General features: G+C 46.4%; 1 protein-coding gene across 1 annotated transcript in view; it reads right to left on the bottom strand.

Moving 5' to 3' along the window:
• Positions 1 to 22,578, bottom strand: part of LOC143012927 (ERC protein 2-like) — a 122,517-nt gene that overhangs the window by 88,456 nt on the left and 11,483 nt on the right. Inside the window, exons 5-8 of the mRNA XM_076166269.1 lie at positions 21,510 to 21,655; positions 18,938 to 19,093; positions 15,987 to 16,154; positions 5,115 to 5,282 (exon numbers count right to left, since the gene is read on the bottom strand). Coding sequence (XP_076022384.1) covers positions 5,115 to 5,282; positions 15,987 to 16,154; positions 18,938 to 19,093; positions 21,510 to 21,655 — 638 coding nt within the window. The remainder of the gene's footprint in view (positions 1 to 5,114; positions 5,283 to 15,986; positions 16,155 to 18,937; positions 19,094 to 21,509; positions 21,656 to 22,578) is intronic.

The following is a 22,578-nucleotide window of genomic DNA, read 5'->3' as shown; positions in this document are numbered from 1 at the left end:
GCATGCAGATACAGAGATTTTTGGGAAATGTATGGGTCACACACACACACACACACACACACACACACACAAACACACACATGAAATTATTTACATAAAAATACTTCAATTGCACCCTGCAGTGCATCTAGCTCAGGTATGTCTGTGAATTATTTAGAATCAACCTCGCTACGTCCTTCACAACTTCCCCAAGAGGAAAGTAGTCAGCTGTGTGTGTGTGTTTGTGTGTGTGCATGAGAGAGAGAGAGAGAGAGAGATCAGTGTCTGTCATACACTTCTGCACACATACAGGGCTCATATAGTGTCCCCCTGTATATATGCAAACACACGTGCACACAATAAACACTGTGCTAATGCTGAAGTAATATTTTCCTTTCTATCAACATGTGACACTTCCCCTTGCTATCCATATGCATCACACTCAACAGTGCCAGTGTTGTATTGGGGGGCAGTGTGAAACACGAGGGGGGGGGGAGTTTGGGGGAGAACTAAAGGTCGTTTGGGGGAAAACCGGTCGAGCGAAAGCCACCATAGGCACAGAAGTTTGCTCAAATCATTAGGCTGCTAACAGAAGGCAGCCACTGGATAGGATACACCTGTTTATTCAAGCCAAAGCACATAAAATGGTGAAAAATGTATGGAAAAAAGCCTTATCGTTCCATAGAGAGAAAGATGGAGAGAGAGAGAGAGAGAGAAAGAGAGAGAGAGAGAGAGAGAGAGAGAGGAAAAAATTGAGGAGAGGAACTGCAGAAGGCCAGTGGGGGAACATCTGTATTTATCTCTTCATCTCTCTCTCTCTCTCTGTGCTCTTCTTTACAATCAAAGCCCTGGACGATGACGATGCGATGACACCCGCAAACCCCCACCCCCCACGGTGCGGCCGATGACACCCGGTCCGGATCGAGTGCGCTGAAAGAGAAGGAGGGCAGAATGTGGCAGAGGGGCTGCACGGGAAACGGCCTCAACCTGGGGGAGGAGAGGGGGGGGAGTCTGCTAGACACTATCATGACTAACAGAGACCCTTGTGTACAGGGCATCATCTCTGTAGACCCACACACACACTCTCACACACACACACACACACACAGGCCGGGCAGACGTAACCAAATCTCCCTGTCTGTGGTTGCTATAGGGAGGGAACCTGATAGGGGGAGACTATACTCCTCTGCACACAGTCCAGGTCTTTTAAAAGCATGAATATGGATTGAGACGACCACAATGTTTGAACATGAATAACACATGTATGCCAAAACCGCACCACAACCGGGCTCTGCGTGTGCGCCCCCCCTGCCCCCCCTACCCCACAGCACCCCCATCTCCTCAACTGCGAAAAAAAAAAAAAAAAAAAAAAAAGGATCCTAAAATGAAAAAATAAATAAATAAACGCATCATTATGCATTGGTCACGGTCTTGTAGACCGACGGCTCAAACAGAGCTCCCACTGTTCTGTGTTGTGATACGTAAGACCCAAAATGTCCGCACAAACCCACCGGCGGCTCTTTTTTTTTTTCCTGCTTCTTCTTCTTCTCTCTCTTTTTTTTTTTCTACATTCAAAAACCAGTTCCTCATTATTTTCAGTTAAATTCAGCCTCGGCCTATTAGGATCAATTTAGGGTTTCAAAATTACACCGGTGACATCATCCGCGCCACGGTTTAAGCCGTGATGACTCTCCTGCAGAGAGGCCTGTTGGAAACGATAACACGGCACCAAGGGGGGATGGAATGGAACTAACAATGACAAAAATTGGGTATGAACTGGGCGGGGTAGGGGGGCGTCACTCTGCCCAGCATCAGTGTGTCCGTCTGGGAGTCCATTATACAAGGCCCCACGTTAGAGACCGACCAGGAAGGACAATTTACTGAAGTCAAGGAATCCCACACTGCAAATTCCTGGTTAAATCAATACTTTTTAACCTTTTATGGCTTTTATTTAAGCAGGGTGGTATCTACATTATCAATATCTCTTTTGCAAAAGTCTAATCTAATTTTAAAATGACTAAGTGCTGCACATTTTCCTCCTCTCCCTGTTGTTCACACACTTGACTCAACCAATCATGTGCCAGCTGTTGGGCTGATGCCTCCCACGTCTCAGATCTGCAGATATCGATTCCTCATGACTGGGATGAGAATGACTATTCAGCACACACACACAGACACACAGAGGCAACACAAACACATTATCACACACAAGCTGACCTGTCAACAGCCTGCATCATCATCAGGCCGGCCAGTAGAGGCTGAAGCTGGTTTCCAGATAAGATTAAGGGCTTGTCGTGCAAACTGCGATGCATCATGTTTGGCCAAGAGGATGACAGTCATCTGCTGGCAACTGTATGCGTGTGTGTGTGTTTGTGTGTGTCTGGTTTAGACATCAACTCATTTCATCAGTGACGGAACATATACAAGTGATTAATAGTGCTATGAACTAAATCCAGAGCTGATCATCTTTATGAGGAAGAGCCCGGTGGAGTCTGCCAGTCAAATCCACTTTCTTATGATCTAAGCTTCACTTCATCCTATGTAGTCATAAAACAAAAAAAGGAGATGATAATAACGTAGGCGTGGAGCCGTTCCAAGATTCTTTACTGGCCTCCAACTCAGCCTCAGCCTTGAGATTTAGGACAATAGTTACATCAAAGGAATAACAGGTGGTCGCCATTCAGTTTAGGACATCGCTAGAAATCCTACATGCAACACGTGTTTCTGAGTCTGAAGCTGGGACAGGAGATAGCTCAGACTCCTGTTGCTCCCTGGTAAACATCACTGTTGTAGTTATAAGTTATTCAGACCCCCACCAACTTCCAAATGCTGGGAAATGGGAAGTTTTGAAAACAAATCAGACAGCGATGGTCAGTGTACACAGTGTAAGGCTACAGTGTATACAGTGTTGTCTGAGGAGATGTACGTTTTCAAACACTAAGAAATCTGCCTCCCTGAGCTAAACTGTAAGCAACACTCTGATTTAAGGTTTGAATTCAACATCAAAGCACCAAGCATTTCTTTCCAGCGTAGAAATATAGCCGAGGGATGATTATTCTGTAAAAAGCCGTAAATAATGAAGCGCTAATTAATCTTTCTCGGGTTTTCTTTCAGATGTAAAACCCACCGAGCTGCTTGTCATGTGTGAAAGGTGCTAAATAAAGTTAATAATAGTGGTTAGTAATGATGGGGAACACATGCTGGGTTGCTGCACAAATGAAACTCACTGGTTTGCTTTCAAATTCCTACTGCTGGCTTCAGGTTCACACAGATTAAAGAATTCTCTGAAGCAATGTAAATAAGCTGGTGCATCAAATTGTTTTTTGGCAGATGAAGGATCAAACGTTGGTTGTAGTTATGGTGTTTTAGTCTCGGGTGTGTGTGTGAGTGTAATAGCCTTTCAGTTGCAGATATAATATAAAGAACTGCCTAATTTCTCTGATAACTGTATTAGACACTACAAACTTTGGCTTGTTGGCTCAATTCTATTAGAATTCACTTGACATGTTTACAAAACCACGTTTTAATGGAACAAAACAGTAAAGACCAAGAACACACAACTGCTTCATGATATCTCTCATGAATGTCACATTTAATATCGCTCAACAAAACTTATTGGAAAGATTCTCAGTGAGAATGTTTAGACTGCTGTTATCATTTAAAAACTCCTGAAATGATGGATGAAAGCGCCGCTGTCGGTTTGATATTTAGCTGTTAAACTCTGGCGGACTGTGAAGAATATTTTGTGCCAGAAATGTAACATTCTAAACCTGATTTAAGCCACTAAATTGAGCTTTACACTCGGCTCAGCCTCAGCCTGTGTTTGATTTGCTGGATATAAGGTCAGATTCATTGCTGAAAAACACGCAGTCACCCTTTAGGTAGGAAACACACCCATGACATTTAGATTTGTGTCTGGGGAAAACTAGCTTGGGACGACTTCAAACGCACAAGGCCAGTCCTTGTATTTTACCGTGGAGCCAGAAGTGACTTATAGAGTATGAAGCCTGTAAAGGAAACTAGCTCTGACTCCTCGCTCCACTCCTGCCTTCCTCCTGAGATACAGCGCTGTAAGTTATAGCCCGCTGGGAGCGCTGGGAAGTAGGAAGTTTGGGAAACCAATCAGACGGAGCCATTAGTTGTATACGGTGTGGCTGCCGGAGTGAAACACCTGCTCACTATGTGAAAACACTCGACCTGCTTCTCCCATCGCTCATCTTCCACAAATTTTACATCTGATGAGGTCATGATGGTACTTTAATATTCTAGGCCATTTACAAATACTAAAACATATATATTTACATTATGACAGAACGTTTTCATAGTCAGGCTGGAATCCCCCAAAAACAAATTGTTCTTCAAGATGCTACCAATGCACATATGAGCCAGACGTGGTCCAAAGGTCACCACATGCAAATACTCATTAAATATCCATACATGTCCCTGCTATAAAGATCATTCAAAGCTCCTTGAGGAGATCATCACATACTGACTAAGCTGACACACGGTCATCTTTAGGTACTATACGCAAACATGGCAACCGCCCATACATGCACATACGCTCACAGGTTGATGACACTGTATGTGACCTTTGAAGCCTCTTTCATTAGGCTCAGCATGGGATGGAGGGGGGAGGAAGGGAGGGAAGGGATTCTAATTTGAGGATATGAGAGAGGAAAGGAGGAAATTGAGAGAGGACCTTTATGTGCAGTAATTGGTCTGCAGAGGCACCGCCAACGTGCTCGCCACAGGACGCCACGGAACCTGTCTAAAGAGCTAACCTTATAAAAGTCATTAAGACACTGTGTGAGAGAGAGTGTGTGTGTGTGTGTGTGTGTGTGAGAGTGTGTGTGTGTGTGTGTGTCTAAACAAGCGTGCATGTGCATGAATGGAGGTGCACTACAGACTGCAGCCACTGAGGGTTTCATATGTCTATACAGCTTTTAATAAAATAACTGCAATAAAAACGATGACAGCTTTGCTTGTCGAATCAAAGTCAAGCAGGGAACGTGACAGATTTGGCCTCTTTACCATTTACATCTCAACTTAATGTTCCTTTAGAGGATTTGGGGCCAGAATGTCAGTTTGACTGCTGCTACACCTCTGCATCTATGGGAAAGAGGGACGACGCCTACCTTCTTCTGCAGGACATTGACCTTCCTCTCCTTCACGTCCAGCATGTCCTTCATGTCTCTGATCTCCCCGGTAAGCGTGCTCTTCTCCTCCGTCAGGTCCTGCAGCTGTTTGGTCTTCTTGGTGAGGAACTGCTCCTTCTCCTCCAGACGCACCCGCAGAGCGTCCACCTGGAAGTCCACACGGAGGAAAGGGTTAAGGACAGACGAGACAAGAGAGAGAGAGAGAGAGACGCAGAGACGTGGGAGAGAGTTTGCAGAAGAAACGAGAGAAATGCCTTGTAAAACACCTTGTCTAGATCTGTTGTATTCAAATCTCATACGTACGTCACTTTGGATAAAAGTGCTTTTGCCAAATGGTAAAATGGAATAGTCATTACACCCGTGTCACAGATGAGGGATGGACAGGTAAACATGTGGACTGGAAGTAAATTGTCGTTATATTAGACAAGGAAAACACAGCGTTGACTGATTTATAGAAAAACAGACAAATCATACAATAATATGATGAATGTCTTTGCATTCCCAGTCAGGTGGTCCGTTTGTTACTGCTCAGCACTGAAACGGACGCATCTCAACACATCCACTTGCTGACATTTGAAAGTAGTAAAAGTTCGGCTTTGACCTAATGTCCATAACGTGAACCTCTGCAGACTAATACAGCTTGAAAGTGTGTGTGTGTGAGACAGAGAGAGAGAGAGAGAGAGAGAGAGAGAGAGAGAAAGAGGAGGCCTGGAGCCAGCAACATTATTTTTTATTAGAGGACGGCATGATTGTGCCAACACCGCCACACATCAGATTGCTCACACTCACACACACACACACACACACACTCTCGCACATTAAAAATCCACAGCTAACTGGCCGCACAGCAGTGAGATGAGTGATATCTGAACTCACTCCAGGACGTCTCGTTGGACATATATCAACGTTCTCCTGCAACCGCCTGCAGTGATGAGCGCGCGCACACACACACACACACACACACACACACAGAGACACACACACAGACACACACAATCTCAGCTGTCATGAAGCAGGCTGTGTACTCCTCTGTTGCTACTTCAACACCTGATTACATTTCCAGACCGTGTTGCCATGGCGCGACGAGTGAACCCACGTGAACCTCATTTCAAGGTGTGCGTGTGAATCCGAGAAACGGGTTAACGGTGGTTTTAACGAGTGTGAGGCGGACTCGGAGGGAGCGGTGTGAAAACACTTAAAGCGCAAGGATCTGTTCTGTTCTCCAGCTCATCTCTCCACTATTTTATGGGGTACTTAAGGAGACGGAAGGAGTGTGTGTGTGTGTGTGTGTGTGTGTGTGTGCTTGTGTAGGGCGATTCTGCAGCTAACAGAGCACAAAACTACAATAAATGACAATACATATACAGAGGACGTGGCTGAGACATGCTCCTGACTCCCATGGAGTGTATGAGTGTATGTGTGTGTGTGTCCGTCCTTGTGTGAAATGGGAGCTCGTCGTGTAAGGCCACGGACACACACGGAGGGCTCCACTCGAGTGGTCGCATTAGAAGCAGGGCCGGGACCCCTGGGTGTAAGACGGCCAAGTATTTATCTCATATTGCTCCTTTGGCAGACAACCAGAGTCTAATACTGAGACGCGCTCTGTCCTCCGTGCTCCACGCTGGCACACACGCCACAGGGGACGCCACTAAACCTTCCTCTGTGTGTGAGACAGGGGGGAGAAGAGAGAGAGCGAGAGAGCGAGAGAGAGAGAGAGAGAGAGAGAGAGAGAGAGAGAGAGACGCCTCCCTCCTTCCCACCGAACCCCACCTGGCAAGGAGCAATTTAGAAAGAATGCGGTAGAGGCCTAACAGGAAATCCCTACAGTCTCACCTGCACCGGCCCGCTAAGCTGTGATGGTGCTCCTAAAACGCTCAACCCTGCCAGGCACAAGGACGGACAGACGGACACACCGAGAGGGAGAGAGAGCTGTGTGAGATCACAGCAGGAAGGGTCAAGCGCAACAAGACAGAAGTGGCGTAGAAGCAGTGAGGATACAGGAAACAATCCTGAGATTTTGACGTTCCGCTGGTGAAAAGTGTCTTGTTAGAGGAATTATCGGGTGCGATTCTAACACGGGCGAGAGAGACATTACACACAGCAGGACTCTGAACGACTCCGAGACGGCCGGGGGGACTCGTTCCGCTCACGTGATTAAGTTTTGTCTGTTTTGTGACGACGCATAAAGCGCGACTGAATAGACAGAAAAGGACAAAAGAAGGACAGAGACAAAGAGACAGAGAGACACTTCTGTCCATTCTGGCACAATCCAAATCCAAAGGGGGGCGCTGTGGAGATTGCACCCAGGCGTGCCGCTGCATAGATGAATTAGAAACACGTCCATATCACCTCATCTTAACCCCCGACTCGACTTAAAGCTTTCCAGTCCCTCACTCTACACCGTGTCGTTGGGAAAAAAAGAAAAGTCCTTGATACGTTTTCAAGATTTTGCGGTTGCAGAACTATTAATTCTTGGCAATATGCGGTCATTCTTTAAGCAAACACAGTAACACACTCATATACATGCACTTAAAATTGTTCCTACGTGTGACAGCCTGAATGCACACAAGCAATTAAACGCACAAGTACACACACACACATACACATTAAGAGGCACACGCACACACTCTCTCCTTCTCCTTCTCTCTCTCTCTCTCTCTCCCTCTCTCCCTCTCTCCCTCTCTCTCTCTCTCTCTCTCTCTCTCTCTCTCTCTCTCTCTCTCTCTCTCTCTCTCTCTCTCTCTCTCTCTCTCTCTCTCTCTCTCTCTCTCTCTCTCTCCCGCCCCTCGATTTCCTCTGTCATGCTCGCTCCGACAGCCAAATGTGGATTCTGGACACTGGTTAGCAAAGTAAAACAGAGGCTTAAAGAAAAACAGCTTCTCTGTTTGTCCTCACCTCTCTTTTTCCCCGACTCGCATTTCATCATAAAAGTTTTTCTGGCACGGGCGTCCCACAAAGGTATCGCGGCCCAGCGTCGGCTCCGGGCCGCAATAAACAAACGCGGAGGCCATGTGAGCAGACGACAGTCAAAACAGAACCGAAGACGACGGCGAGACCGCAGCAGAGGGCCCGAGGGGACGAAGACGCACCGACGCTCACACACTCGCGAATCAACAAGTGGGATTCTCACTTACATACCCAGGAGTCCAATATTGCTTTGACATCTCACCTTCTCTGTAGCTGACCTCCACTGACAGCAGCACGGTGCAGCTCGGCGCTCTGTAGGGTCAGTCTGAACTCAGCTCTGCTCTCATGCTGTCATGGTCTCTACACACGCCTGTACCATGTCCAACCAGGCTAAATAAATACAGCCCAAGTGCAGCCATTACATATCATTTATTTTAAGGGTCGAGCTGCGAAATTAATCATCCAAATTTATGATTTAACTTTTGACTAATTGATGTTTGTGTAGCTTTGAATGTAGCCAAGCCTGGATCGCATCAAAGACGGAGGAAAGGTTTTTTCCCATTTCGAGAATCTCTCACACTGACTATAATTATTAAAAAGATCTATTTTTATTGAATGTAACGCATGACATAATGAAGAAGGAAAAGAGTCCATATGTATGATATATACATCTGAGGTAAATGGCTGGCAGGCAAATCCTGTTAGCTTTGCTTTCACTCTGAGTAATGCCTACGTTATTAAAGATCAGGGGGAAAGGAAAATAAAAAAGATTGCGCAATCCGATGATTTCAGTCAGTGTTGTTATAACGGACATATGTATATATACACTGCGCCGCCTCACACACATGGTGTATGAGCACTTGATTGTGGGTATCTTTGCCGCGCACAGATGTGAGGAGGGGAGACGGAAGTGGTCCATAGTTTCCTGATGAGGCAATAGAAACTTCCAGTAGATGTCAGGGGTCACTGCTGAGGGGTCAAGAGGTTAGGGAGTCTGTCATGGTGTGTGTGTGTGTGTGTGTGTGTGTGTGTGTGTGTGTGTGTGTGTGTGTGTGTGTCTGTGTGTCTGTGTGTCTATGTGAATGCATTCATCCATGTTTGGCAATCATAGGAATCAAGCACGTAACAGACCAAGCATGAGCTCAGAGCAAATGTCTTCCAAACCCATTACAGGTTCTTTCTTGTTTTATGCAAACACACACACACGCACACATGCACACGCACACGCAAAGTGGATTTCCTCAGCATCTAAGGTGTCCACCGCAGACATGACGACACTGGGGTCTGATCTGTGCGGATATGAGGGGACGGTTCCCTGTCCCGAGGCCGTAGATCTGCGTGTCATTCAAGGTGTTTCATCAAAGCCGAGGATAAGATGGTACTTAACCATCGCATAATGGACGGATCACCTCCGGGCCCGTTGAGGGTAATGAGCGGATGCGAACCGCCTCACAGCAGGGAGCCGCAGGGTGCCATGTGGACAGTCACCTCATCCATACACGGCAACATCTGTTGATAAAACCATGGCAACGCAGCTGTCTGCCCGCAGGCTATAGGGAACATGGGAAAGCGCAGATGCAGACAAAACGAATGAATGCGCACACACACACACACACACACACAGGACTCTCTGAATTGGCAGACAAAGAGACTTTTGTCAACAGAGTGAATGGCGGCGCTCAGCCAAAGTATGGCAGTCCATCATGTCATGTGTTGGTATTGTAGCAGAGGATACATGACACAGGCTGCTGGGGACTCACCACAAGTGCCATCACACCAACCCTCAGTGAGCACAGCTGCCTCCATCGCTCCCTCGCCCTCCATCCATCATCATTACCTCCTCAAGCAGAGATGGACACACACACACACACGTACGCGCAGGCTCACTCACACACGCGCATAGAAAGGAAGAGTCGCTGCAGGCGTTCCCCCTCATTAACACTTGCTCCTTCTTTGATTATTTTTCCTGATCATTTCCAGCGCTGCGTGCCAGTTGCTACATCCTGTTTCCAGGGAATCCATTTCCTGTTCAAAAACCATACTCAACAGCTACTCTGGCCATGGCAAACATGTGGGGGAATGAATGCTGGTACAAACCTGCACTGCATTACTCCATTTTGATTTCAGCCTGAGAGTCGCTGGCCAAAGAACAGCTGGTGGAGGAAGCGCAGTGTCAACGTATGTATATGTGCTGCAATGATGAACACACAGATGCAGACATACTGTACGTTAGGTATGTAGACATGCAGGCAGGTGTGTGTGCACCATCCTGGGTCTGCCGTGGTCAGACTAAAGCATCTGTCTAGAGCTGTGTTAGAGAGCAAATAATAATCACACACACGTTAAGTGATTTTAAATATACAGAATAAAGCTTATAATGCTTAATAACAGTTTAGAGTCCTTGTTCTTCATTAACACACACACACACACACACACACACACACACACACACACACACACACACACACACACACACACACACAAACACACACACACACACACACAGTGATTCTCTATGTGAATATGCATGTTAGCTGATCTGATGAACTTGGACAGTAATCTGATCCGTGGCTGTACTCACATTGTACTGCATATGAGGGCAGATGTGTATGATAATGTACATATGAAATTGGAGGGTTAAGTGGTCGGAGCTGACCAGTGTGACCCTGAAGAGGGAGAAGGTCAGAGGGGAGAGAAAGGAGGGCTTTGTTCCTATCTGTCGCTGTCAGCACCATACAGCCTATTGGTTAACCAGCCTCTGACTGACGGCACATGGAGCAAGGCACTATTACTCTGAGTGGCTGTGTGTGTGTGTGTGTGTGTGTGTGTGTGCGTGTGTGGTGTCATGTGGTTTTATAATATTTTCAATGTATCCAGAAATATGAAGCAATATGAGAGAGAGTGAGAGTGAGAGAGAGAGAGAGAGAGAGAGAGAGAGAGAGAGAGAGAGAGAGAGAGAGATTGAGAGAGAGAGAGAGAGAGAGAGAGAGAGAGAGAGAGACACACCTGTTGGCAGCCTTCCTCATTGGCTACTCTCTAACTTAACGCATGGTTTGTGTCTAACCATGCAGCATGCGTCTGTGCAGCAACACCAGCGTGCATTGTGTGTGTGTCACATGTGCATGTTCATGTGCAGCCGTATGCAAACATGTCAACCACGTCCACACACCGGCACACACACACACCGGCACACACATGTGTTTGTCTGTTCCTTTGGCCTTGCACATGTTTACCTCACTCCCTGTGCAAGCCATTAAATATCTCATCCCTCTTCTGACCCCTATAACTCCACGTTATGGCTTTTCCACATGGCCTCTGAAGAACACGCGGGGGCTTTATTTTGGATCCTGCCATGTTTGTTCTGGGGGGCCCGATGCTGTGCTGCTCGTACTGCGTCCCAAACCACAATGCCCCAGGAAACCAGGAGCGCGCTGTTGGGCCTGGGAAGGGTGACCGTGGTCAGTCAAGTTCACATGAGGTCATATTATATCTGGTCTGCCACGGTTGGGACCGGGTCGCGCCGGTTAGACTCGTGACAACAGGTCCAGGGTTTAAATGTGAAGGCAACAGTTAGTGGTGAAGCTAAAACCGGAACTTTTTCCACTTGTTTATACAAACCGCTTCACTGTAGCGTTGAGCAAGTTCATCAGGTTCTCACCTAGTCTGAATTCCTTGTGTATCCTCTATTGTAATAGCACCATCAGAGTGAAAGAACAATAGAAGAGAGAGAGAGGAGGAGGAGGAGGAGGAGGAGGAGGAGGAGAGAAGACAGATGGAGACAGTGTGAGGCAAGAGAACGAAGGGAGGGAACAAAAGGGAATGAGGCAGAAAGAAAGACAGAGAGAGAAAGAGAGAGAGAGCGAGAGAGCACAGCAGGGCGGGAGTCCAGGGCGGAGAGGAACCAGGTTGAGACCACATCTTTGCTCTGCCTCACTACCTACATGGACCATCCATCAGCAACCAGATCAAGGAAAGATCAACAAAAACAGGCCAGCAGGGACCGCAGCACATCGTATTATCACATCACTCACTGACAAACGCAGGCAGCCGTCTCCATCTATCAGGCAGCTCTATTCACTCACTTCTCTCCTCCTTCTCTTCCTCCGTCTATTCTCCATTCTTCCCCTCGTCCGCTCCAGTTTTTTCACTTTTTTTCGTTATTTTCTCTCTATTCATCACTGTCTCTGTGGTTAATGCTAGCAGGTCATTTAAAGTCATTAATATCTGCTTTGAGTCGTTACACCTCGACCTCAGAATCCAAACTCAGTGGAGGTCTTTTGGCAGACGCACTAAAAGGCCACGGTGAGAACACGAGACATTTAAGGTCACAGCTGTGAGAAATACATTGAAACATACCACAGGCTATGTTCTCTGTAAACACCGGCGTGTTACTAACGTGCACAAAGGTGTGCAGCTACAAACTACTGCTGCCATCCATCCTGACACCTCTGCTGGCTCTCAGTGATGGAGAATTCCCCGTGTGGACGTGCTGCTTTCGGTAAGACGCTCACTTTACATGATAAATATGTAAATCAAAGCAGCAGCCTGCACTGAATCAAAGACATAAAAAACAACGAAGAATATAAAGAAATTATGTGTGCAAAGTCGCACAGTGTGTTACGTGTTTCCACATGATACACTGTGCTATCTTTGTAGAGCTGCAAACCCCCCACAGGTGCTGGTTCTCTGCTGAAAGAGGAGGGCGGAATCCAGTTTTCCACCCCCAGGGGGCGCAATAACACACAACAAAGTGCAAGTTCACAGTGTTTACAGGCGCCGATCCAGTTTTGTGCGAAATATGATTATTATTATTGGGTTTCACATTATTTGGAACAATGCTGGGATGCCAGAGTTGAAGCTGGTCCCAATCCTGTATTTGTACACGATGACGCAGTTACACCACAGGCTCCACCTATGACACACACACACACACACCAATATCCTTCTCCTGTTACGCCGTTGGTTTAGCTTGCTGCCATATTCACCAGCAGAACAGCTGAGTGATGGTTTTGCATAAACTTGTAAACAAACAAAGACAAGCACAAAATGTTCTCTTTATGAATCAAATGCAAGTACGTCAGTGGATATTATTTATATAACTTTATAAGTTTATTTATACGTCTCTGGTCCGCGTTGCTGCCCGACATCATCGTGTTTCCAGGGATCCTGTGGTCAACAACAGCAAAAGCTCGGCCACTGCTGGTTTGGAAATTTCCAAGTCAATAATGGGGTTTAACCTTGTGGTGATGAGTTCATAAATTAGGGCCGAGGGCTTGAAGGGAACTTTGCAGTTAATTAGAAAAGTGTTGAATTTCTGACTTGGATGAAAATCATGCCGACAGCAGCGTGTCACCGAGAAGAAAATATGCTGAAATGTATCTCATCATGCAAACAGGCGAAGCAATTTGAGACAGTAAATCACCCGGCGGCACACACGCTGACCCCGACTCCCCTAAATGATCAGGTCACCCTAACGCCAACCTCATTTCAATCAAACAAACAACCTCTATAATGTCACACACTTTGATTCGGGCTCTTTTACTACAACACTCATATCTAACAACTTGTTCTCTAAATGCTTCATAAACTCAATATCATACTATCCTTTGTATGTAGGTGAATCATCTGCACACGTCTCGTTCCTCGGAGGTTGTGGCCTCTCTCTGTCACTGGCTGGTTAATAATGCAGGAAGGTCTCTGATAGGTTAACCTGATCCACTGAGGTAAAGTTACACGCCTGCATTCTCCTGATCGGGGCAGGAAGGATACTTACACCTACTGTATTAAAGGGTTAAGTTTCCACAGACTTGGGCAGCGGACTCGCAGTGTTCTCTCTCCCACACACACACAGACACACACTCGTGTTATTTTGGAGACAGATTCAATCGCACCCATTTAGAAGCTGTCCCTAACTTTGACTGACAAATAAATACACTTCCATTTTCCCATTCCCTCGCTCACAGAGGACGCTCTGTTCGGGCCGCACATCCCGTCTTTTTTGTCTCCCTCGGCCTGGGAGACACCAGTCTGTCTCCGGCGGAGTGGACCACTGTGCTCACTGTACTAACCACTGTCACTCAGAGACCGGAGCCACCTGGCACACACACATATACGAGTCGGAGTGTGACGGGCAGAGAGGAGGAGAGAATATTTAAATGCAGGGGTTTTAAATGAGATGTGGGAAAGCTGAAACAAACATGAAAGGGTGGAAGGATGGAAGTGAGAGGGAAGATCCTCTGAGAGCGGCTGTCCTCTCCGCTGGGATGACTGACAGTAGAGGAATGCAGCGCCTAAATGCCCCAAATCATGTTACTTATACTCTCAGTGTGCCCACTTAGGCCAGGAAACCTTAGCTTCTCCCAGAAGAAAAATACGACTCGAGCAGCGACCAACTGGAGTCGAGCAACGTTGACTGTGTGTGTTTGATGAGAAAACAGGCCACAGGGCGCTGAGAACGCCACAAAACACACCGGCTCGCTGATGGATCAAAGGGGACACACATTTCTTTACCTTTCTATTTTAGTGGTGCACACAAACAAAAAGCTTACGCACACCAAACCACCCACAGAAAAACCAATTCCTTTAAGTATGATGTATTGGGTTAACTGCCAGGGCCAAAATTCCTTGCACATGTATGGACAATTAGGTGTAATTCTGTCCCAAATTGCTTCCTGTAATGATGAGTGGACATTGTTAGCAGGCCACTCACGACTGCTGAATACAAAGAGATCTTAAGTATCAGTTCCAACTCGAGATGGCGATGGAGAAAAAAAAATGCTAAACACCCCCCACGCTCCTCCGCCCGCCACCTTTGACTCCCCTGCATGAAACCGCCTCCACCCTGGACGGCTGCTGCGCCGGTGAAAAGCGTTTAAGCTGCAGAGTTTAGAAACTTCAAAGGCCAAAAAAGGAAAAGGCTGCCAGTTTTCTCCAGGCCTGAAACGCTCACGCTTACCGTGCCTACCGACGGACAAAAGGAGCCCCACACATACACACACACACACACACACACACACACACACACACACACACACACACACACACACACACACACACACACACACACACACACACACACACACACACACAGATATTTTCCAACCCACCCTCGGCAGCCATTAGGGAGTAAGCAAGAGGGGAAAAATTGCACGGCAGAGAGAAGAGAGAGGATGCAGAGCGTGCATTAGGCGTATGTGGTAAATGAGTGCAACTGAAGGTCGCTGCAAGCACTTGTGATGAATTGCGTAAAGCAAAACACACGCCGCTTTTACCAAGACGTGTTTGAGTGTCATTCCAGTCACAGTCCAGGCCTTTGCAGGCACAATGCAGCTCAGCAGCAGAAGAAGAAGAAGACGGAGAAGAGGAAGAAAACATTCAAAGCCTAACTTTAATTTCCATTTTCACAGCTATTTGGTGCCATCTGGTAAAATGCTTAAGCAAACAATTTTGTGCGTTCCTGCGTGCTGATAAAAACAAATGTGAGGCATTTGAGACTGATGGAAGGCCTGGAATGTGCTTTATCTGTTATCTCCTCTGTATTATTTCTCCAACCAATCTGGCTATTGTCCATCCGCCCGCTGACCGATGCCAGACATGTGAAGTCAGTGTGTTTAAGAGGCAGGGGGGCTTCTTTTTTTTTTTTACTTCGCTTGTCTGTTCAAGCTAAATTTTCACTATTTCACGAAAGAGCTAAAAGCCCAAATTGTCAATTAATCCTTGTTAAGTGGACGCACATGATGACATATAACCCCAGTCAAAACATGTCAGGAAACTGGACTTTATTGTGTTATTGCTATGCAGACCTCTTCACTTCCAGGCACCACTGTCATTCATCTGAGGCGCTGTGTGTTTCTACAAGGATTTACTTAAGAAGCTGGAGTGCCTCTATGTATCATTGTGAGTGTGTGTGTGTGTGTGTGTGTGTGTGTGTGTGTGCGCACTGACCTCTGTCTGCAGTGTGTTGGCACGCTGCTCCTTGGCGCTGAGTGACTCCTTTAGCACCTCGATGTGTTGCTTGCAGTCCGAGTTCTGATTGGTCAGCGTTTCCAGTTTGGTTTGCAGCGCCTGCATCTCTGCCTCCTTCCTGCTCAGCTCCTGCTTCAGCTGCTCGATCTAACAACGCACACACACACACAATTTTTAATCATCATTATGTGAATAAATATGATCTCAGAGAACAAAAACAAAGCAAGTAAATTGATTATCATTAGCACACAGAACAAACTACGTCATCTGACTGGATACATCCTTAGATACAAAAGCAAACAGACACTAAAAACACTCATTTGGAGCAGGAGAAGGGGGAACACACACACACACACACACACACACACATACACCCCTCATTAAGGGATAGGTGATCAGCTTCAGCCAATCTTACTGACATCTCTCACATTTTGTTCTCCTTGAACAAGAACTTCACATCACACATATCTTTGGAATGTGAAGGGTTAAATAAAGGTTAACATGGATCAAATTGAGATAACGAATCACAATATCTTTACAAGCTATATAGTTATTATCAAAATTATCTGGGAAAAATGTAACTCCTCATTAGGCTTAATGAAAAAAAAATGAGAAAAAACCTTATTACTTGCAAATAATCAGTATTTTATTTGGATTTGTAATATTAATCATTTGTGTAAATAATTGTAAAGCAGGATATCCCGATGTGAGAATTTTGTCACAATATTAAATGGTGAGAAAATGAATGAGAGAACGCTGAATTATCACCTGGCACTGCTAAAGCAAACAGGCAAATACATGGAGACACATGCAAAGAGACAGAGTCATGTGGAGGAATATTATATTTAAATAGCTGACAGATTGCGGGTTGTTTTTAGAGCGGCTGTACAGAACAGGAGAGAAAACCACAAAGGAAATCAAATGGACTAACAGAAGAATGTTTCTGTAGTGAGACTAGCTGTGTGGAGGAGATTGTCATCTGTCCACTCGTGCCAAAAAATGCACCAAGCCGATTCAACGAGAGATTTCTCTAATTGTGTGTGCGGGGTTCACATCAAAATGGGGGAATTCTGATTGCAGAGCTTGGCCAGAGAAAGAGAGTGAGAGAAAGAGAGAGAGAGAGAGAGAGAGAGAGAGAGAGAGAGAGAGAGAGAGAGAGAGAGAGAGAGAGTGAGAGGGGAGGCAGAGGAGAAAGGGGACAGAATGAGAGGAGACACAGGATCAAGGGTGAGGTGAAGTCAAAAAGGACTGAGACGTATAATCAGTTTAGAAAGGTAAGAGGACAGTGAGATGGGACGAGAAAACGAAGTCAGGAAATAAGCAGGGAGGCGGTTGGAGATCCCAGGATAAGGAGTGAGAACAGTATGAATTAAATAAGGGGCAGGTAATCCAAGGAACACAAGGCTAAATGAAAGAGAGAGAGAGAGAGGGAGAGAGAGAGAGAGGGAGAGAGAGAGAGAGAGAGAGAGGAGTACTTCTGGTTGTTCTGCGATCCAGGGCTGCTGGTTGGGAAGGAGGAAGGTGGGAGTTGGTCTGATGGAGCTCTGAGACACACATGGTGACAAGGTCTGGCCCTACAGAGACACAAAGACAAGAAGACAGCAGCCACTAAACTACGGCACCCAGCCAGCCGGGAAATGGAGAAGGTTTCCCTCCCGGCTGGTTATGTGCTCAAACCACACGCCACACTCAACCACACATGCACCATGCTTCCTATCGACGACTCTCACAAACGCTCAATGCAAGTTTGAGGATTGTTTTGGGTGGGCAGTGACATGTATACGTACACACTGCAACGCCAAAGCCTCAAACTGGATGGATGCACCTGCCTATTATCCCTTAATGGCTGCCAATCATCCTTAAACGCGTTTCGATATTCTCAAAAATCCCTTTTCCTGGTGTTTCATGCAGATCAAAGCCTCCGAGAGGAAACCGGAGAGGTCGGGGATGCCATCTCCTTTTTCCCCTCTTATCAAAGCCCGACCTCAACACCTGCCGCCGCAGTTGCTGAAAGACCGGGGACCCTGAACACTGCATGAAGTACGCATGTGCCGGGGCGTATTCACATTCACGGTGGTTTAATTTCTGGAGTTAGAGTCCCAACTGTACGCGGAAAGACGAGACGTCAGAGACCCGGGCAGTGCCATCGCTGTGATGTATATGATCCCGGGTCGGCGAGGGTGAGGAGAGAGCTCTTTCTCCTCTGCCTGTTGTTGCCTCGCAGTCATCTGTCAGAGCCCCATTCATAAAAACATCTCTTTTAAGATTGCATCAGGAATTCCCCAGATGGAAATGACAAATGGCGCCATGAAACTACGGACGCTGCGTGGGAAACTTTAACCTCAATTTTTAACATGGATCCTATACAGGGGGTTTATGAATCAACCATTCATATATATATGTGTGTGTGTGTGTCTGTCTATGAAAAAAACAGTACAAAGCCTGAGTTAGAGAAACCTAAACCAGGCCTTGTGCGGCTCTTCCTCACACCTAAAGGCAGGAGAGACACAGACACGGCGTTGTAACGTTACACAGAGGCGCAGAGCAAGGACACACAAGTCTACCACGGAAAATAAAGGAATCCTATTATGGCAGCAGAGAATAAACTGGGGGAAAACATAAGAAACACATTTACAAGACGTGATACCCGCGCAGCGCTGGAGGTGAACGCACAAGTGTTTTTCTTCTGCGCCTCGACACGATGGACATGCCAAGAGACACAACTATAATGTAACACGCAGTTTGTGTTGGCGTACGGATCACTGCAGATGTGCGCTGGGTTCTCCGGGAGCATGCAATGGGGTCATGCAACATGCACATGGAAACGTTCTTGATGTACTTGTCATCTATGTCAGTGGGAAAACACTCATCACTCGAGTCATGCAGAGGCGTCTATGTCCCCTGGATGTCCCCCAGAAAAGACGCTCTACCTTTGTCTTCATGAATTTGGAATGGCTCTTGTAGACCTCCACCTGCTTGAGATCGTCCTGCCTTTCGTCAGGGTGCAGCAGGCCGCTCGTCTTCAACATCTGGACCTCATCCTCTAGGTCTCTGATGTTCCTCTCTAGTGAGGAGATCTTGGTGTCCTACAGGCAGGAACACAGTCAGCTGAGACTGGAGACGCTGTATAGAAGTGCAAGAGTACAACCAGGACCAAGGAGAGCACAGAAGGTCATGCACATGAGAAACACAAGAGACTGATAGATTTAGAGAGAAAATCGGATTGGCGAAGCCCAACACAAACAACGCAATTCAGATTTGGACTAAATTAGAGGAAATAAGCAGCGATATGTTCAACATGTATCTCTAACAGGGATGAATCGATTCCCCAGCAGTGGTTTCTTGTAGCTTCAGATCTCAGAGGAGTCGGGCTGTGAGCGAGCAGGAAAACATAAAGCCGCATCAAAACTTAACTCAGATTTGACACACTGATTAGCTGTTTGATCAAAGACGCAGGCAGAGAGGAGAAATAAGCCTATAGAACTACTCTAACCTTAAACATCTGTATGTATCTGAGTAAGCATTTGGAATTTGGAAATGATTCTAAAAAAAGCAAACCCTCCTAACAGCATTCAGCATATTCTCATTTAAGCTGGAAAAGATAAACCCTTTACAGTTTTAATCCCGTGTATGTAGACTGTAACCGATTAACGTATAGCTCCATATATTGGAGTCAATTGGAGTGACATATCTAAGAGGCTGTGGTGCAGGATGGAGACGTTTTCCTCCTCAGTGAGGGAATGGAAGGGCCTGTCACGGACGGGTCCTGAGGTTGTTTGGATGCATAGGTTGAGACGTACGTTAAATGGTAAACCTTGGACCAGAGCAGAAAGGTAATTGAATAAATGGAAACAGATTGCATGATGCCATCAGCGCAAACCACAGGCAACATGTAAGCATCTGACCTCTATTACATCCTCTGACATCAGCTCAGCAACGCACACGGGCCCTCCATATACCATCCCACGCACACACACACACACACACGCGCGCACCATGCAAACAGGAATGCATATGTTCAGTTCAAATAATACACACACACACACATGCACAAAGGAATGAATGCAAGGACACACTTTAAATTGCAGACAGTTGATTGATTCGTTAACAGACAACACACACACACACACACACACATCGTACCCAAATCACAAAAAAATGCTACTGAATCATTTCCATTGCTTCACCTCAATTTCCTTGACACAATTTAATAACTAACCGCTGTTCATTATTCCTGTTGCGGTTCACAAATGGTGGACGGAGAGAAAAACACAGCGACCAGAGGAAGAGAAACAGGGCGACGCCAAGGAAACACACAGAGGGAGAGCTCGTATCAAAAACAACAGTCGCTACAATAGGAAGACGTGTTGTAAAAGCCGGGGGCCTCCAAAACCACTGAAACATGAACTGCATCATGGGAGCTGCATTCCAACCCAGGAGGAATTTGTGATAGAAGGAGGAGGGGCGGGGGGGGGGGGGGGGGGGGGGGGGTAATATAAACTTATAAAAAATTATAAATAAATAATGGGAATATAATTGCGACTCATGCTGGTTACTGTACCTGCCAGACAACGTCGGGGTCAAAACAGAATGGGGGGTTGGTGGTCTGCAATCAAAAAAGCAGCACACAACAGGTCAACACACACACACACACACACACACAGCTGCACTGGTCAGAAATTTGAAGGAAAAAAAAGCTGCCAAATACTTTAAAAATGCACACGAGCGACATTCTGTGCTTAAACCATCTCTCTCTCTCTCTCTCTCTCTCCCTCCCTCTCTCGACCTTCTGGAAATGTTTATTCTGCTTTCTCCTCATTATGCCAGTCGGATTTCATTTGGCCTCTCGCTCTCTCTCTCTCTCTATCGCTCTCGTTCGGTGTGGCACATATGCAGTTTGTTAATAGGCGGACAAATCACAAAGTATGTGTGAAAAATAACTGTGGTTTTCGCTGTAAAAGAGCCACTTTGGGAGCGAGCGTTTGCTGAATGAGCACTAAAATGCGCGTGCGTGTGTGTGTGTGTATGTGACCCCATGTGTGTGTGTGTGTGTGTGTGTGTGCTGACACATGTGGAGTCAACTGCATATTTCACAGCTCCGGCGACTTCAAAGGGCTGAGATGAGAGTGAAAGCTTCCATATGTGACATTTGAAACAAATTGAATAAGTGCTCAACTCTGCGTGGGCCAATAATGGACCTTCCTTAGGCATGGCCCCCATACAGACACAAGGCCAGAACTATAAACACAATGTTTCTGCCTTACATTCAGATCCTCTTCTTACACTAGCTGAGCCACCAAGTTAATCAGTCGTTGAAATGTTTGACGTTGACATTAAACTAATCCAGATAAAACGCGACTGCACTGATTGAGTCCCTATATTCAACTCCACCTACAACTTCTAACTAACTAAATGAAATCAGTAAGCACGTTCACCTCTGTTACTTTATGAGAAGCACCACACAGAAGTCCTGCAGGCTCCCATAGGTGCTGCCCGTCCTACCTTCATATCAATGACGGTCTGCAGTGCTTTGCTCTTGGCCGGGTCGGCCTGCAGCTGGTTCCGTCGGTGGAGCTCCTGCGGTGGGACCCGGTAGAAATACGCCTGGCGACCCATCATTTTAGCGCGCTCGCTCATATAAACAGCCACTTCAGAAGGATACACACACACACACACTGCTCAGCGCGATCGCTCCCAGCTTCCTCTGCCAGTCTGCCTCTTCCTCTTCCAGCTACATAGTTTTCAAGTTGTCTCCTGTTCACAGATGGCGTGTTATCCTCTACTGAAAGTCGTTAGAAATTCCAATTATGTAAACCTACTTTTCCTATGATGAAGCTGGTTTGACACTCTGGTGAGGATTTCTCCCCGGTCTGGAACAGGTGCTGATGTGTCTTTCCTCTTCCCTCTGCACTCGTCTCTATTATTAGCAGGTAGCAGACGCACTGAGCTATACGGTAAATCTCATATACAGTAAGTCATTCTCCTCTCTCATTCTCTCTCTCTCTCTAGCTCTGCCAGTATCTCTCGATTCCCTGTCTCTTTTCTCGCTTTCTCTCTCCCCGGCGTGCCAAAGCTCTCGCTTAGCAACACTTTCTGCCAACACATGCGTCAAGCTCCTTCCTTCAATAATTAATGGTAGCGCTGACCTACCACTATGCCTACACAAAGATAATGGCCGTACTAGCGCCAGCAAAACACGCATTCAAGGGCAGACACACACACGCACAGCCAAATCTGAAGTCAATGTATTTGTACTGGATGGTGCAGCGTTCCTGCAATAAACTGATACCATCTCTGATTACTGCAGCATTTGATACCTGGACTAGTCATGTACTGTAATTGTGCATCTGTTTATTTCGGATTTCATACACAAATGTGAGAGTTACTGAGGTAAACAAAGCCAGGTTGCTATGGCAACAGTATGGGCATCGCAGTAAACTGTGCAATGAGTTGTACTTGCTCCCACTGAGGTGCAGTGAGGAGAAAAGGAGACTTTCCTCTCTCACCTGGAGAAGTTGATAGTCTTGTGCCTACCGCTGTCCCTTTGCATGCATGCATGTCTGTCTGTCTG

This window comes from Genypterus blacodes, unplaced genomic scaffold (assembly GCF_046128005.1).
Source record: "Genypterus blacodes isolate CSIRO-AG114 ecotype Tasmania unplaced genomic scaffold, CSIRO-AGI_Gbla_v1 ptg000156l_1, whole genome shotgun sequence".
NCBI lineage: Eukaryota > Metazoa > Chordata > Actinopteri > Ophidiiformes > Ophidiidae > Genypterus > Genypterus blacodes.
This window is presented reverse-complemented; position numbering and strand designations above follow the sequence as displayed.